General features: G+C 32.2%; 2 protein-coding genes across 2 annotated transcripts; both read left to right on the top strand.

Annotated features, from left to right (window-relative positions):
• Nucleotides 1–5,938: 5,938 nt before the first annotated feature.
• Nucleotides 5,939–8,319, top strand: LOC137807426 (heat shock 70 kDa protein). The gene has a single exon (XM_068608072.1). It carries the CDS (start codon nucleotides 6,203–6,205, stop codon nucleotides 8,150–8,152), a length of 1,950 nt encoding a protein of 649 aa, XP_068464173.1. The 5' UTR covers nucleotides 5,939–6,202; the 3' UTR covers nucleotides 8,153–8,319.
• Nucleotides 8,320–9,329: 1,010 nt separating this feature from the next.
• Nucleotides 9,330–14,876, top strand: LOC137807429 (translation initiation factor IF3-4, chloroplastic). Its single transcript, XM_068608075.1, has 9 exons — nucleotides 9,330–9,772; nucleotides 9,859–9,898; nucleotides 10,094–10,153; nucleotides 10,797–10,849; nucleotides 11,421–11,476; nucleotides 11,560–11,593; nucleotides 14,059–14,131; nucleotides 14,221–14,313; nucleotides 14,615–14,876. Exons 1-9 carry the CDS (start codon nucleotides 9,510–9,512, stop codon nucleotides 14,762–14,764), a joined length of 822 nt encoding a protein of 273 aa, XP_068464176.1. The 5' UTR covers nucleotides 9,330–9,509; the 3' UTR covers nucleotides 14,765–14,876.
• The last annotated feature ends 2,436 nt before the right edge of the window (nucleotides 14,877–17,312 follow it).

Raw genomic sequence — 17,312 nt, 5'->3', positions numbered from 1 at the left:
AAGAACAATTCTCTTAAAAATTTAATGTGTAACATTCCTTAAATACCGAAATATGTACAAAAGTTTAATTTATAATATATTGGAATTGTTTGAATAAATTTTGCATGTAAATTAAATAAAACAGAGTAAAAGATTATAAGAATTCAATTAATAAGATTGAGATTGAAGTTAATCCTTCTCATTCGTCTATATTTTTTATAAATAAAAAACATACAATATTTTAACTTAATTGATATTAATGCAACAAAAATAGTGATTCATATTAATTCCTCAAATATGAAAATATTAATATCATATCCTAACATTGATTCCTTAACAATTTAGCATATTTATTATCACTAAGAAAATATGCTATACAACATTTGATATACTAAAATCTATTTTTAACATTAAAATATATCAAGTATTTTCATTTAGGACAAATAATCATAAATACTTCCCACTTAAATACAAGGATCTAATTCAAGAATAAAAATTATAGTTTTAAGCATAAAATGAAAATAATGATATCAAATAAGAACAAAATACCATATATAAATATTACCAGGATTCGTTAGAGTTTGAAACGATTAAGTTCATTCTCAAAAGCGAGGAATTAGTCACTCAAAAGCGACTTAACTCCACTTGGACTGGGCTGACTCGGTTTGATTGGGGAAGGGCCAAATGATCTCATCCTGGATTCAAACCGACTCTGTTCGATCTGAGCCTAAGCAAACTCAACTCGACTTGGATCGAGACCGACTCAGTTTGACTTAGGTTTAGAATGACTCGACTTGTGGACCTGGACCAACTTACTAAACTAAACACAAAGTTTATAAAAAGATATAATCAAGAGTATAAATCTTGAACCCTATGAGAAAACAACTTGTAACCACTCAACATAAATTTATAAACCCTATATGAATATTCTACGATAAAATACAGAGTAAGAAACAAGGTTTCTGAACACTGGGGATTATACAGATGAATCAAAAAAAAGTTCAAACCCAAAAAACCTCTTTGATACAAGAAAAAAAAAATTTCCAAGAATAATTTTAAAACTTTGTATTTTTCTCTTTTATAAAAATATTAGTTTAAAATGATAAGATTATCTCCTTATATAAAGTATTAATAATTTCAAATATGGTATGGTTATTTAATGAAAACAAATGTATTAATTAAATTTGATTAGTTATAGTAAGAGAAATTTGTGAAAAATTTAATTGATTTTTTTGAAATAACTATTTGTTTTCTGTACTAGTATGGAATGAACGGTCAACATTAGGCTCGGCTCCCACAACCAAGAGTAATGTACGTCATTAATTTATTGTACTCTGACAACTGAGTGTCGAACACCCTTTGCTAACTCGAGGGTCGGAGTGCCTTTTGCAGGTACCTCCCATTCGACATTTCCCAGGAGATAGAGTGATCAAGTAATCGAGACCCGAAAGAGTAGGCTGAAGTGTGGAATCAATCTCCCAATAAGAAGGAGGAAGACGAAGCCAATCAATAGTTCTATAGGTCTCATCTCCCTAACATGAACATTTTCTTTTATCAAAAGAAATCAATAGATTTTAAATCGGTTCTTTTATCAAAATAATTTTTTAATTTCACTAGACATAAAAGAAAAAATATAAAATAAAATATTTTCAAATATGTTAAAAACTCGTCTAAACATATGATGAAGCTCACTCAACCTTACTAAGGTCAGGTCAATTCGGCTCGAAAACGAGATTGGTCAACTCAGTTCGTCCTGGACTCGGACCAACTCTGTTCAGTCTGAACTTGGACAAACTCGACTCGACTTGGGTTAGGACCAATTGAGCTCAACCATGGTTGGGCTGACTTGGCTCGTGGGCTTGGATAAACTCAATTCTACCTAAACTTGGTCCGACTTGGGCTAACTCAACTCCACTTGGTTTCATGTTCATATTTATTCTTTGAAAGCATCATTCTTATAATTTTTTATTTATATAGGGTTTTGTTCTTCATCTCCTAATTTGTATTTTCCTGCACCATTTTAATGAATTAATCAACAAAAACAGGTAATCATTGTCGTGTTCTTCTTTTCCAACCATTATATTACACTAATACATTTATTTTCTTTCTTACCTTATTCTCCCTCAATTAATTTGGGCTTTTTATTCATGGCCTTTTTGAAATTTGAATTTTGAGTGCATAAAAGAAATACATTAAATTTAAGGTGATGATGGATTGGATTTTTCAAAATTCAAATCCAATACATATTCAATAAAATAAACTGGACATAAAATTCATATTATTTTAACTAAATCAAATTTATTTTAATTTTTTAATTTTATTTAAATCAAATTAAATCAACTTTTTCAATTACAATAAATTTGACGATGAATAATTTATTTTTCTAAAAGCTCCATTAAATTCATAAACATATAACTTATTAAAAAATTTAAACTATATAAAAAATTCGATCCTTAATAAACAATATTAATTTTTTTTTAAAAAAATCACATTGAATTATGAAAAAGAAATGAATGCACACATAACATTTACATATCTTATTAAAAAAAACCTCTTCGTCCATCGAATAAAACAATGTAAAGAAAAATTATAAATGTAAGCATAATTTCTATGTACAGAAAAAAATTAAAAGGCTAATTATATTTTTTTTGTAAGAAACAGAATTTTTATTAAAAAACTGCATTAAAAAAAAAGAAAAAAAAGGTCGTGTATTGAAATTTTTTTTTAATTAGCAAGTAAAAGTGTGCACAACAGTCTGACATTTTCGTTAAAACATTAAAAAAATTAAAATCAAATTCATGTACATTTTAGATTGATATTTTGATGCACAATAATCATTTGAGTAAGTTTTACTCATCCTGTTAAATTTAAACTAATAATTTTTTATATTTTATTTATTGACTGACAAGTACTATTAAGATAAATTAAAAAACTAACTGCTCTTAATAATTATTTGACAATGTGCATGTATACTTTTGTAATTCACAAATTTTAATTAATACTAAATTCCATTAGAAGAAGTGCATTAAATTATGTGTTTTTTTGTACGCGTATGCATATTGTAATCGTCATTAAAAGTTATTTTCCAGCTGTTTTTTATATGTTTATTTAATGAGAAAGTAATTCATAGTTAAATAATATTAATTCTAATTATTATACTATTTTTTTAATATTTTGTCTCACTTCTACTTTTTTTTTCTTTATATATTATTTTTTTTGTATTACAATAAACTACATTCACCAGTAAACTGTACAAATCTGATATGATAAAGAAGCTTTTATATTTACTAAAACACACACTACAAAAATCCTTTTACATAAATCCCTAAAAGAGGGAAACAAAATAACAAATATATTTCTTTTCTTCTTTTATCATTAGTATGATATCCAAGTTGAATTCTGAATGATTGTTGAGTTTTGTGAAAAAATATGAGTCTAGTTTAGATTTATGGTAGCAATTGTTATTAGTAAAATATTATTATTATTATGTGGGATTTATTGGTGTATAGGTGATAATATTGATAAGGCTCGATCATTATATTTGATTCTTTTATTAGAATGAGGTTGTTTTTTTTTAATTAAAAATTTATAAATTTGGTTAAGTCGTGTTAAATTTGGCAGACTTTATCACCTCAACTTGAAGTTGTATCAAGTTTACACAATTTCTGTCATGTCAACCTAAAATCATGTAAAGTTGACACAACTTTTGATTTCTTGTTTTTATTTTTTCTTGTTTATATATATATATTAATTATTTAATTACAAATGAAATTAATTAAAATTGAGTAGTAAGTTATGGAATATTTAAAACTAGTTTGATAAATAATTTTCTAAGGGTGTTAATTTCAAGCGACAAAAAATTGGGTAATCGTATATGGATCATGTGTTGATGGTAATGTAATATATTAATTTGGTTATTCGATTAATAAAAAATATGAAGAAAATTGTTATTGGATTTGGAAATAAATAAAGAAATGAGAATTGTTGTATTTGAAAAATAAATAGAGAATTATTGTTGTGGATTTGGAAAATAAATACCTTGAGAAGTAATGGTTTTATATAACACCTATTGATGAGAAGACATTAATCATAACTAGACAAATTAGTAAGATTCATTACAAGATATAAATATAAAAATAAAAAGGTGAACTATTGGAAGTAAATTATTTATGGGAAGAAATGCTACAATGTGGTCTTCGTATTTGTCGTTGAGGCCTTCGTGGAGGGTGATGATTAGACAGAGGTGGAGGTGGAAGAGGATCATCAACAATATGTCCGTCATCGTCGTTATTGCCTTCATTATGAGATTTTGGTGAGGGCATTGTGGGTCGATAGTGCATGAATTATGTTGGGTTATATGCAAGAGGAGGGGTGAATGCTGAAGTTCCAAAAATATTTGACGAAGTGGAAAAAGTACCCGAATGAGAAGGTAAAAAATTATACGTGTAAGAAATCTGATGGTGTGGATGATGAAGTGAAAGGTGGCGAAGATGATCCATGTGTGTGGATGTGGATGGTGTGGAAGACCCGAATGAATGGATTGATCAACATCAAAACCATGACCATAAGAAGGAAACCCTAAAGGCGGTTGTGGTTGTGGTTCCATGAGCTTCTATATATTTATGTCTTAATTTATTTTATTCAACTAACAACCTAAATTAACCAACAACAAATATTCCTCCTTAAAAATTTATTTAATTAATTTAAAGTATTACCTAACTTACTATTCAATTTTAATTATAATTAAACAATTAATAGTATATATATATATATATATATATATTGAAAAACAATAATTTCTTTTAAAAAATAAAAAATAAATAAATTATAACATTGACAAAATTGTGCCAACTTGACACGACTTTAGATTAATGTGGCAAAAATCATGTCAACTTCACACGACTTAAGGTTGAGATGACAAAGTTGAGCCAAAGTCGTGTTAAATTGATACGACTTCTACATATGAAGTCGTGTCAAATTGATACGACTTATCAAAATTTTGTATTTTTTTAAAAGAAGTTCCATTTTAGTAAAAAGAAAAAGAACCATAATAGTAAAAAAACATTATATTTAAGATATTATCTACTTTAGAACTCAAAACTCTCTCATAATTTTATTATTAAAAAATATCAATTTTATTCTTAAAATGTTTTTATAGATTAAAATAATATAAATTAATTTTATTCTTAAAAGATGTTTTTATACTTAGTGATAAGAAAAAGAAAAATAAAAAGAAAGTGGAAATGGATATTGCGGATGAATATTAAATGCTGAGTGATTTCATATAAGTTTGCAGCTTTGGATATTAGTTAAAAATATTACGTATATGTTTAATAGTTTTAAAATTATGAGTTATTTAAAGCATTAGAATATTTGAAGGTCTGAGCACATGAGCTTATGGAAGAGGAAAATCCAAAACTTGAAGATGATGTTATTGAGATGAGACGATGAATAGTTGTCCTTCTTCTGCATTCTAGTCATTGCTTTTCATTTTACAATCCTCCTCCTTTCAACACCTGTTTTACCAACCACCGCCCCTCCAACTCTTTAATTCCAAGGATTTTTTTATACTCTCTTCTAATAATTCAAATATTTTTTTTTTTTCTGTATATTTAAACATCAAATTAATTAAAGTTGTGTCTTCTTGATTAATAATATAACTTATTTATTTTGTTACTTTTTTGAAATTTTATCTATTTGAAATAATTAAAAGATAATATTGCATTAAATTAATAAAATTTATTCAATTCTCCCCTCCTAACTAGACTAAATAATAAAATTAAAATGTACTTTCAGAGTAATTAACGCAGTTACATAAACTTACATTTGGATAAAAAATCTTCTATTTTAAATAATTATAACATTAAGTACTTCATTATTGGAATGTGAACATATATATATTTTTTAATTATTATAAAAATTAATTGTAAAAGAATATGAATTAAGTGGCTAAAGAAAATAATAATTTTGGATTCATCATTCTTTTCCCTTCTGGAATGTTAACGAAAGAATCCAGAAGAGTCTACCACGCTCTCAAACATTCTCCCTCCAAATTAACCAGTAAATTCTGGAACTCACTCTCTGCTTTGTAACTGCTACTATATAAACCGCTGTGGCTACTCTCTCTCCTCACTCATAATTTGTGCACAATACAAACTGCTCTACACACAACAAATATCTCCAACTTTCAGAGTTTTCATTTCTGTTAGAAATCCTGTCATCAATGGCGGCAAAGGAAGGCAAAGCCATAGGCATTGACCTCGGCACCACCTACAGCTGCGTGGGCGTGTGGCAAAACGACCGCGTTGAGATCATCCCCAACGACCAAGGCAACCGAACCACGCCCTCTTATGTGGCTTTCACCGATACCGAGAGGCTCATCGGAGACGCTGCCAAGAACCAAGTCGCGATGAATCCGCAGAACACCGTCTTCGACGCCAAGCGTCTAATCGGGCGCAGATTCTCCGACTCGCCGGTTCAAAACGACATGAAGCTGTGGCCGTTTAAGGTGGTGGCGGGCCCGGGCGACAAGCCCATGATCGTGGTCTCCTACAAGGGCGAGGAGAAAAAGTTTTCTGCTGAAGAGATATCTTCCATGGTGTTGATCAAGATGAGGGAAGTGGCAGAGGCGTTTCTTGGTCATGCCGTGAAGAACGCTGTTATCACTGTCCCTGCTTATTTCAACGACTCGCAGAGGCAAGCCACGAAGGACGCAGGGGCGATTTCGGGGTTGAATGTGTTGAGGATCATCAACGAACCCACTGCTGCTGCTATTGCGTACGGGTTGGACAAGAAGGCTTCAAGAAAAGGTGAACAGAACGTGCTTATTTTCGACTTGGGCGGTGGAACTTTTGATGTTTCCATATTGACAATCGAGGAGGGGATTTTCGAAGTGAAGGCTACTGCTGGTGATACTCATCTTGGAGGTGAAGATTTTGATAACAGGTTGGTGAATCACTTTGTTTCAGAGTTCAGAAGGAAGCATAAAAAGGATATTAGTGGGAATGCTAGAGCGTTGAGGAGGTTGAGGACAGCGTGTGAGAGAGCCAAGAGGACGCTGTCTTCCACCGCGCAGACAACTATTGAAATCGATTCTTTATACGAAGGGATTGATTTCTATGCAACTATTACGAGAGCCAGATTCGAGGAGATGAACATGGACTTGTTCAGGAAGTGCATGGAGCCGGTGGAGAAGTGTCTGCGTGATGCAAAGATAGACAAGAGTCACGTTCATGAAGTTGTTCTTGTTGGAGGGTCCACTAGGATCCCCAAGGTTCAGCAACTATTACAGGATTTCTTCAACGGGAAAGAGCTTTGCAAAAGTATTAACCCCGATGAAGCTGTTGCGTATGGTGCAGCTGTTCAGGCTGCGATTTTGAGCGGTGAAGGGGACGAGAAGGTTCAGGATTTGTTGCTGTTGGATGTGACTCCACTTAGTCTTGGGCTTGAAACTGCTGGTGGTGTAATGACAGTGTTGATTCCGAGGAACACAACGATTCCCACCAAGAAGGAGCAGATTTTCTCGACTTATTCCGACAACCAACCCGGGGTTTTGATCCAAGTGTTCGAAGGAGAACGTGCTCGAACAAAGGACAACAATCTTCTCGGGAAATTTGAGCTCACTGGGATCCCTCCTGCACCAAGAGGAGTTCCTCAGGTTAATGTCTGCTTCGACATTGACGCTAATGGGATTTTGAATGTCTCTGCGGAGGACAAAACCGCGGGTGTGAAGAATAAGATTACTATCACCAACGACAAGGGTAGGTTGAGCAAGGAGGAGATAGAGAAGATGGTGAAGGATGCTGAGAAGTATAAGGCAGAGGATGAAGAGGTGAAGAAGAAGGTGGATGCGAAAAACTCCCTTGAGAATTATGCGTACAACATGAGGAACACGATAAAGGACGAGAAGATCGGGGGGAAGTTGGAGGCGGATGATAAGCAGAAGATTGAGAAGGCTGTGGAGGATGCAATACAGTGGCTGGAGGGGAACCAGATGGCGGAAGTGGATGAATTTGAGGACAAGCAGAAGGAGTTGGAAGGGATATGCAACCCCATCATTGCTAAGATGTATCAGGGTGGTGCTGCTGGAGATGTTCCTATGGCTGATGACATGCCTGGTGCTGGATCTGGTGCTGGTTCTGGTGCTGGACCTAAGATTGAAGAAGTTGACTGAGATTCTCGATGTGTCACTAACTTCAACTTCTGTTGCAGTGTGAATCAAGACTTAGGATCCCTGTTACTGTGTACTCTGTGAATTCTGTTATTGTTTTGGTCTAAAAATGTAAGCTTAGTGATGTGAAGTTTCATCAAGAGTGAATAAAAGTTTGTTTTGTACTTTCAGTTGGACCTGATATTGATGTAATTTTTTACAGTTTCGTTCATCAATAAACCTTTTGATTCAGAAAGAGTTTGCGATTCTCTTCTTGATCAATTCCCCAAAGGAACATGTTGCCTATTTTCTCAGGAAGAATTGAATATTATTTAGGTGCAAAGAAGCGTCAAAACTAAAAATTAAAATCAGGGATTTACAATTTTCACATCAAACAATACATTTCTAAAAATAATTTCTATATTAAAATAATAAACGCGTTATTATATAAGATGTTTTCTTCAAATTAATGGATAATACATGGAAGATGATTATTGGAATAGCTTAAATGATTGATTTTACATGTTTCTATCAGATTTTTTTTACAAGTGTTTGAAAATATTTTCAAACTTACAATATTTTTTTGAAAAAACAAAGCTGATTTTTTGTAACTAGTTTATGATGATTTTTTTAATAGTTTTTCAATACACAATCTTCGAATTTTAAATGCTTAAATAGTTTAAGCAAGTCTCAATTTGTTTAGAAAAACATAAATAATTTCAGTAAATTACTTAAAAACCTAATTCTAAATCACAATCAATTATAATAAAAATTGATTATTCGAATAAACGATTGTTAAAATAAACATTTTTTACAATGGATTACAAATCAATTTTTCCCTATTACATACTATAGAAATATGATAAGAAATAAAGTTGTTTTTTTTATTAAAAAGTATCTGGCATAATAGTCGTGTTTTTTTTAAGCAATTTAAATTATTCAAAATAAGATATATTTAATGTTTTCTTTAGTTACATTATATCTAGTAATTTTTTTTCTATTTGTATGAAAAATTATTTTGGTAATGAAAAATTAAATTGAGGTGTAAACTTGTATAAAAATGGATAAGTGGGATTAATATAGAAGTCAGAAAACAGTCTATGAATTCATAATGTATGAGGTGAATATTTTGTGGTGTTTATTGGGTCAAAATGGTCAACGTGTAAGCATTATTTTATTTGTAATAGTAGATTTTGTAGAAGTGATTTTTCTAAGACTTAAACGCATATTTGTATAGTAGCGTTTGTAGAAGTGATTTTGTAGGATTTATATTGCATTGGTGGAGTTTGAAAGGAGGGAGTGGAAGTAAAAGGTGTGTGAGAGTTAAGGATAAGAGATATGCAGCAGCGTTGAAGCGTGAATAAGGAAGGGTCCGCGTGCCATGGCTGGCATCACCACCGTCCCCTTCAAACTCTTTCACCACCACACCACACCTTCTCCTCTCTTAAATTCTTCTCATTCCAAACTCTTCGGTCTTTCCCTCTCTTCTCCCAATTCCCTCAAATACGACCCTTCTCTCTCCACCTCCCTCTTCTACGTATCCGCCCGCTACGGCGGTGGCTCCCGCTCCTTCGGCTCCGGCGACTCCCGGAGACGCCAGACCGAACCCGACGACGACGAAGCTCTCGACCTCTCCACTCTCAGGTTCTCTACTCCCTCCTCGTCAATTCCTTTCTCTCTTATGCTTCCTCTGGAATTTCGTCATTAAGAATGCTTTGGATTTGAAATAGGTCAGGTACCGTCAGGCTTATTGATCAGAACCAGAATATGGTTTGTTCTTTTTTTCCTTCTCCTGTATTTCAATGCTTTTAATTCTGTTCGCTAAAGAAGCACGTCTAAACTAAGCTACTACGTTTAGAAGTTTTATTTGTTCAATTGACTCGAGGATTCTATTCTTTGAGTTATGAATCTTTCTAATTCGGTCTGAAGCTAGCAGAGGTTGCTGAAGCTGTTGTGTTTTTGTAGGTTGGAGTATTGTCAATTGATGACGCCATTAAAATGGCTGAAGATGTCGAACTTGATTTGGTATGATGTCTGGTCCCTGAGATTTCTGCTTCTGTGTTAAGTTCTCCACTATTTGTTGGCTACAATGTCGTGGTTTTCTCGTTTACATTTCCCCCTCCTTGTGTTATTGTCTGAGTTCGGAAAGTATAATCTTTAGTTGTTTATGTTTTACCATATAATTTCGGTTTAATTAATATAACTTATTTTTACTATATCTCGTGTCGGTAGATGATGGAAAAGACAGTAAATAGAAAGCGAAAGTGCTTCCTATAGTTTCACCCAGTTCATGTTTGAATAAACTTTTCTATGATCACTCATAGGAAAATAAGAAGGCAAAAAGAATTGAATTTCTCCCATAAATTAAGATAAACTAAGTACTGTAACTTTTATAGAAGTTCTCTCATCTAATTTCCACAACAGGTGATAAGTTGGTTTTAACTTATAGTAGAATCTCAATTCATTTTGCCTTTTTATTATCTTCCCCATGAATGATTACAGAGAAATATATCCAAACATAGCTTTGGACAGATATCAAAATAAACGTGAATGAAGTCTGTTTTAATATGGCGTTGAAAACCTAATTGATTCATGACTGTTCACTGTCAATTTAGTGGGAAGTTTGTGCATCAATGTGTAAGCTTATTTACTCTCGTTTTTTGGTCAGGTAATACTATCTCCAGAGGCAGATCCTCCTGTTGTTAGAATAATGAATTACAGGTATGATCTTTGTATATCACGAGAGAAAAAACTCTGCATTTCTAGTATCAAAATGCTGATGGTTGATGTCGGTATCAAAATATTTATGCATTTTTCAATCAATTTAGCAGTAAATGATCTATGTGTGTATACTTGTTTAACAATACTTTAATATTAAGTAGTTTGAATTGGGTTGATAGATGACAATACAATTTGGTTTCCATGTTCTCTTGATTCTGGCCTTGTGTTCAATTTTTACTAGTTAGGAAACAGTGGTGTTGAAGGTGGGAGTATTGTTTGCATTCAGTTGTCTGTAAATGGATGCTGTGCTTCTATGTATTTTTGGGGTGGGATGTTGTGAAGACATGGTAGAGCAATAAGTAACAGTGGATCAATGGGGAGATTAATTGACACCGGTGTAGTTGTTTCAAGAAAGACTTTAGCATTTGATGTGCGTTTGACTAAATCAGATGAATCTGCATGAAAGGACGTGCCTAGATCTACATCTGTTTGACATGATTAAGCACTTGTATACTTATGGTTTAAGAATTGTTGGACCATGTAATTGATCCTTATATTTTCTTCTGAACAGCAAATATCGATATGAACAACAAAAGAAGAAAAGAGGTCAGCAGAAGAAAAGTGCTGGTAAGCGTTGATATTTTCTTCTAAATCATTTACAAAAACTCAGAAAAACTATAATTACTAACCAAATGGTCTTTTAAATGTAGCTAGTCGGATGGATTTGAAGGAGCTCAAAATGGGGTAATGTCCTAAGCTAATTCTGGACTCTTGCTCTTCAGATTTCTTAATTATGGATCGAATACTACTTTTATTAATATTTTTAATAAGGGGTAGAAATTTGAAGAAGTATATTCTGTTATTTCAAGCAATCTATTTTGGCTTTGGTTAACTATGTGTTCTCGGGAAAGGCATTAGACACATTTACACAAGTTAATTATTTCTGTTACTTTCAGGAAACTAGAGGAACGACAACAACCTAACCTTTTCCCACTAGGTGAATTTGACTACATGGACCAAATGATATCACATGGTTTCACATATATTCTCAGTTTTCCTCTGTCTCTGTTGATCAGGCTACCTTTCATCCAATCTACTCACCTTATTGGGGATTTTACATGTCTTTTACACATGTCCAAATCCCCTAAGGTGAATTTCTACCATTTCTTCTACAATAGAAGCTATTCTTACTTTTTCTCTAATAGATTCCTAATTTTTTCTTGTTTTCTGTGTCCACTCTTTTTTGCTACATCGAATTTATTCTCTTTGCTTTTTACCACCCAACATTCAGTTCCATACAATACAACACTGAGTTGTGTAATAAAATCTTCCTTTAAGCTTGGTTGGTACCTTTTTGTCACAAATGATACCCAAAGCACTCCTCCATTTTCTCCATCGCACTTGAATTCTATTGTATATATCCCCCTCCATTTCTCTGTTATTCCGTGTGATGGAAACTAGATACTTAAATAACATGACTTGTGGTGTACTATGTCTCCTAGTTTTACTTCTGTTCTATGGTTATCGTGTCAGCAAAATCAATGAGGTTTCAAAGCTCCTCATTGCATCTTTAACTTTATTTATTTCCTCTCTTGATTCTCCAACTAGAACTATGCCATCGGTATAAAGCACGCATCATGGCATCAAATGTTTCAATATGCTCAACAAACACATTCAAGAGTAAGGTAAAGGGGTAAGGGTTCAAAGTTGACCTTTGGTGCAGTCCTACATATCATCTATTCTTCCATGTGGCTCCTAACTCACTTCTTCTATAACTCTTCACTTAGTTTTTTCTTCTTCTTTCAATTCAATTGTCACCACTTGATCCTATCTTGGCTTTTCCTTCATACTCTCTTCTCATCTCTTATGTCCGTAATCGAGATTCAAATGTTGGCTACTCAAGCTCTCACTAGGTGTGACTTTGTAGTCCATGTAAAGTTTTCTCTCTGATTTCCTTATGAAAAATAATAAGAGTTTCTTTATTTGTTTCTACTAGATCATAACCCCCATTTTAACTCCATGTATCTTCTAGACTTCTAGATGTGCTCTCTACACAGCCATTTAGATCCCCTCTAATTTTTTGTTCTCCTAGTGGTAATATTACTTCTAAAGCTTCAAAATCTTCCCAAAATCTTATCTTGTGGCACCCTTCTTGTGGTTACATAAACATTGATCACATTTAAAGCCCTCCCTTTCCTTTACAAATTGGGTTAAATATTTTTGGTCCTTGTAAAATGAGCACTTTTTTAATTTTTGTTTCCCGTAAAAGTTTTCCCTCGGACTTAAGCAGTTTAGAATCTAAAATTAATAGTTTTGATCCCTATTGCCATACGACATTAGTTAACCATTTACATGTTTAATGGGAAACTGGGTGGCATCCAATAGTGTGTATGTGGTGTCATGTCAACACTTCACTCCCAAAAATTATTTTGGTCCCTAAAATGAATGCTATTTATTTTGTTCTAAGATGAATGATAGGGGTTGAAAATAATGATTTCAAAATTTGGAGGGATGAAAACCAAAGGAAAAATATTTTAGGGACTAAATCCAAAATTCGTTCATTTTATAAGAATGAAGACCAAAATTGGTTCATTTTATAAGAAATAAAAACATATTTAGCCTTTACAAATTTTAGAACTAAGATCCTATCTCGTAACCTCTGTATGTTCACAACATAATTTCTCAATACTTGTATATAATTATTCCCATTTTGTCATTAACACCACAACTTAAAACTTAGGTATCCGTAATTCACGTTTTCTCCTACTAACTTTTCTTCTTGTAGACACAATTCATTCTGCTCTTAATCATGTTGTCTACTATTTTAGGAAATTAGATGAGTAATATAGAAAAAAATGCGTATGTTGGGCATTTTATTATTAATATATTGTTTCTTGCTAGTGAACATGGTATGAATTAGGCCAAGATGCGCTAAAAGGAGTTAGTTTACCCTATTTGCTCACCGATGAACTGAGGAAGTTCTATGTGATGCATCACACTGTAAAGATATATGAAACGGCTGTTGCAGTATCAATTAAATGCATAAAACTTATGCTGTAATTTACGTTTTTCTCCCATAATTAGAGAGCAGTTACAGCTATTATGAGCTGTGGTTTAGTTTGAGTTTTAGTTATGCTCAGTTATTTTTACTAGAACAATCTTGTAATTATGCCTTTCTGCTACTAATTCTTTGTACTCTATTTTAACAGATACAACATAGATGAGCATGATTATTCAGTGCGTTTGAGAGCTGCACAGAAATTTTTGAAAGATGGTGACAAGGTTGCATGAATTATATTGTCATGTCATATTAAGCATGGTGCTCCCACACATATACTAATGTATTGAGATCACCTGGATCCATCCTGCAGGTTAAGGTCATAGTAAACCTAAAGGGTCGTGAGAATGAATTCAGGAATATGGCTATTGAGCTTATTACACGTTTTCAGAATGATGTTGGCGAGGTATGTCATGTCACTTTGCCGTGCGTTATCATATTCTTTGGTATTAAAAACCTGACTATTTCCATACAAAATGATGCTGTTTACAAGAAAAGCAGATCCTGATATGTTATACTGGTATTTTATTGAGTTCTCTCCCTTAGCACACTTGCTATTTCCATTTGATTTCGTTTGTGTTTGGGATTTACTCATAGTGAATTGAATTCATTTCATAGTCTTCTGTCCGGATATCCAATTTTATGGTCATTGGAGAGATATCTTATTACCTGTTTGAATTTTATATCCAAACCACACTTATGTGCAGGTTGGACTAGAGGAGGTGAAAAACTTCCGTGACAGAAACATCTTCATAATTTTGGTTCCAAACAAAGCTGCTGCGCAGAAAACTCAAGAGGCACCAAAGAAAAAAGACAAGACAGCTAAAGATGAAGTATCCGCCAGTGTCCAAGCGTAACCGAAAACTTCCAAGCTAGTTTCTAATTGTAGAATGAATTGAGTAACACGGATTGTTCTGAGTTATATGATTTATGATTCATGTGCAATAATAGCATATAATTTCTCGAGAATTTTAATTATAGAGGCAGCCTTGGCTTTTCGAACACAAGTTGCTGAAGAGAGACCAGTATACCACTAACTGCTATTCACAAGACTAATCATAAAAGGACAATGGCATGTGGGTAATATATGGTCATTTAATTTGAGTTTGACAGTAATATTTACATACTTGTGTTCCAATCCAATGCATGTAAAGTTGGTGACAGGTCGAAGGGTCCATACCTTGATGAAGACAAGAAGCACATGGTCCTAACAAACGATTGATTTGGAAGGAAACCCGTCAATTTTGGGGTTTGTTCCTGCCTAATATGGTTAAGAGAACGCTAAGTACCTCTTTTTGGATCCTGCTTATGTGTAGGTTCAGCTCAAACGCTTGTTATTTTAACTAAAGATGTAGAGGCTGCAACTTACGGACCTAACGATTTGAAGGTAGCTTAGTTCTGAAGTGCTTACGTCCCAAGAAAACTAAAATGTTCCACATCTTTTTCCTCGCATAAGTACAACGTAGTTCACTGGTCCTGAAAGCAACACGTCATCCTGTGCCTTATTTTATTTTTTAATAATTTAAATATATTTTAAGTTTATACATATCCTTAAACAACTAATAAAAATGAAATTTATTTTATTTATAAATGATATATGAAATTTATCTTTACATTCTTGATCCTTCTAATTTATTTACCTGCAATCTTAAACCTTCAAGCTTCTTTTACAATGTGTTTAAATCATATTCTAGAACTGCAATTGACGTGGTACTTTGACATTTTTTTTTTCTGTTGGACGTGATAAATCCAAACACTTGAGCTATTTGCATTTATTTTAGAAATTAAATAAAACTAGTATTTGCAGATGTTCTTCTATTTTATAATTTTAAATTGCTATTTTATCTAAATAATTAAGGTGGATTAGGATTATTTGAGATTAAAAGTTTAATACTAAGAAAATAATAAAAATTTGAAATATTTTATGCAATAAAATTACGGTTTAAAGTGAAAAAAATTGGGATATTTTTAGTGCAATTTGATGTTTTGGTTGATAAGTTTTACATAGAAGAAATCTATCTGGGGGATTAACTTTAATTAATTTTGACAGAGACTTAATTTACCCCCAAAAATTGAAAGCTAAAAAAATCCTAAAAAGTCTAAAGCAGTGACTAAAAATGTTAATTAAGTTAAGTAATTAAGCAAAGTAATAGAAATTGTATTTAAGGGAAGTGAAGTAACATCCTTTTTTTTCTGCTGTGACGTGTTTTGTTGTTAAGATGTTGATTGCCCCTTTTCTGGTCAATTATATGCCTAATCTTCAGGAGTTTCTTATGCAGAAGAGAAGGCCAATAGATAAGTGCAGAGTTCTTTGCCATTATTATCAAACAACCAAAAACGTAACAAGTTTAACTACTACTGCATTTGTGTAAAAAAAAGGCTAATGTAATAACGTACACGTAAAGGGATTGGTCTTCTTTGAAATTACAAATAGTGTTTTCACTATTATTCACAGTAAGTGTAAACCAATTTTATACTGTTAAATAATTGTCAATATAATTTTTTAAATAACGATTATAAAAAATAACAAATTTACCTTATATAATTCGTTTAATATAAAAAAAGTGCAAGTCTTTTTGTATATATATAAAAAAAAACCCCATTATGTGACATTGTGTGGTTGAGATTGCATTACTATTTATCTTATCATATTGCTATTGGATCGCCTTAGATTTTAGGTATGTATTATGTTAACATGATATTCGACAATTTTTTATTAACTTTTTAACCATTATCTTGAACATAGTAATTAACAAGACCCTTGTTTTTAAAATTCAGATAAACATGTGGTTCCGTTGGCTAACAACCATGAGAGAAAAAAAACTATTTTAAAACAACATTTTAAGCAATAGAGTAACTAACACAAGGTCATATTTCCACGTTATTTAAAATCAAATTAGCTTTTCATTCATTTTCATGGAAGTTTCAAATTCTTGGAATTAATGATTGCTTATATAAGAATAGTTTTTAATTCTTTTCTTGTAAGTGTTTTTTATGGATAAAACATTATTCTAGTCCCTAAAAATATAAAGTATCGCTATACAAAAAATTCCTAAAATAAAGTAAATTTAATACAAGTTTTTTATGATATCAAATAAGTTTTTAAATTCAATGGTCAATACTCTACAGAAAACACAAGTCTTAAATATTTTATTGCTACTTTTGTGCTATCTCCAATTTTTATTGGTTTGTTTCTTACATTCTTCAAAAAGTTAAAGTCATAAATAAAAACGCCAGAGTTTGCATCTGTCCGTTCTTGCTCATTTGTTACGCTATTTATGTATGAACAACAGGTACAAAGAAACACAAATCAATTTAAAAAAAAAATAAAAAATAATACAAATGACTGATTATAATAAAGATAAGAAAACTTATATAAAATATTTTACACTACAACAAAAACAT

Source organism: Phaseolus vulgaris, chromosome 3, assembly GCF_000499845.2.
Source record: "Phaseolus vulgaris cultivar G19833 chromosome 3, P. vulgaris v2.0, whole genome shotgun sequence".
Taxonomy (NCBI): Eukaryota; Viridiplantae; Streptophyta; class Magnoliopsida; order Fabales; family Fabaceae; genus Phaseolus; species Phaseolus vulgaris.
This window is presented reverse-complemented; position numbering and strand designations above follow the sequence as displayed.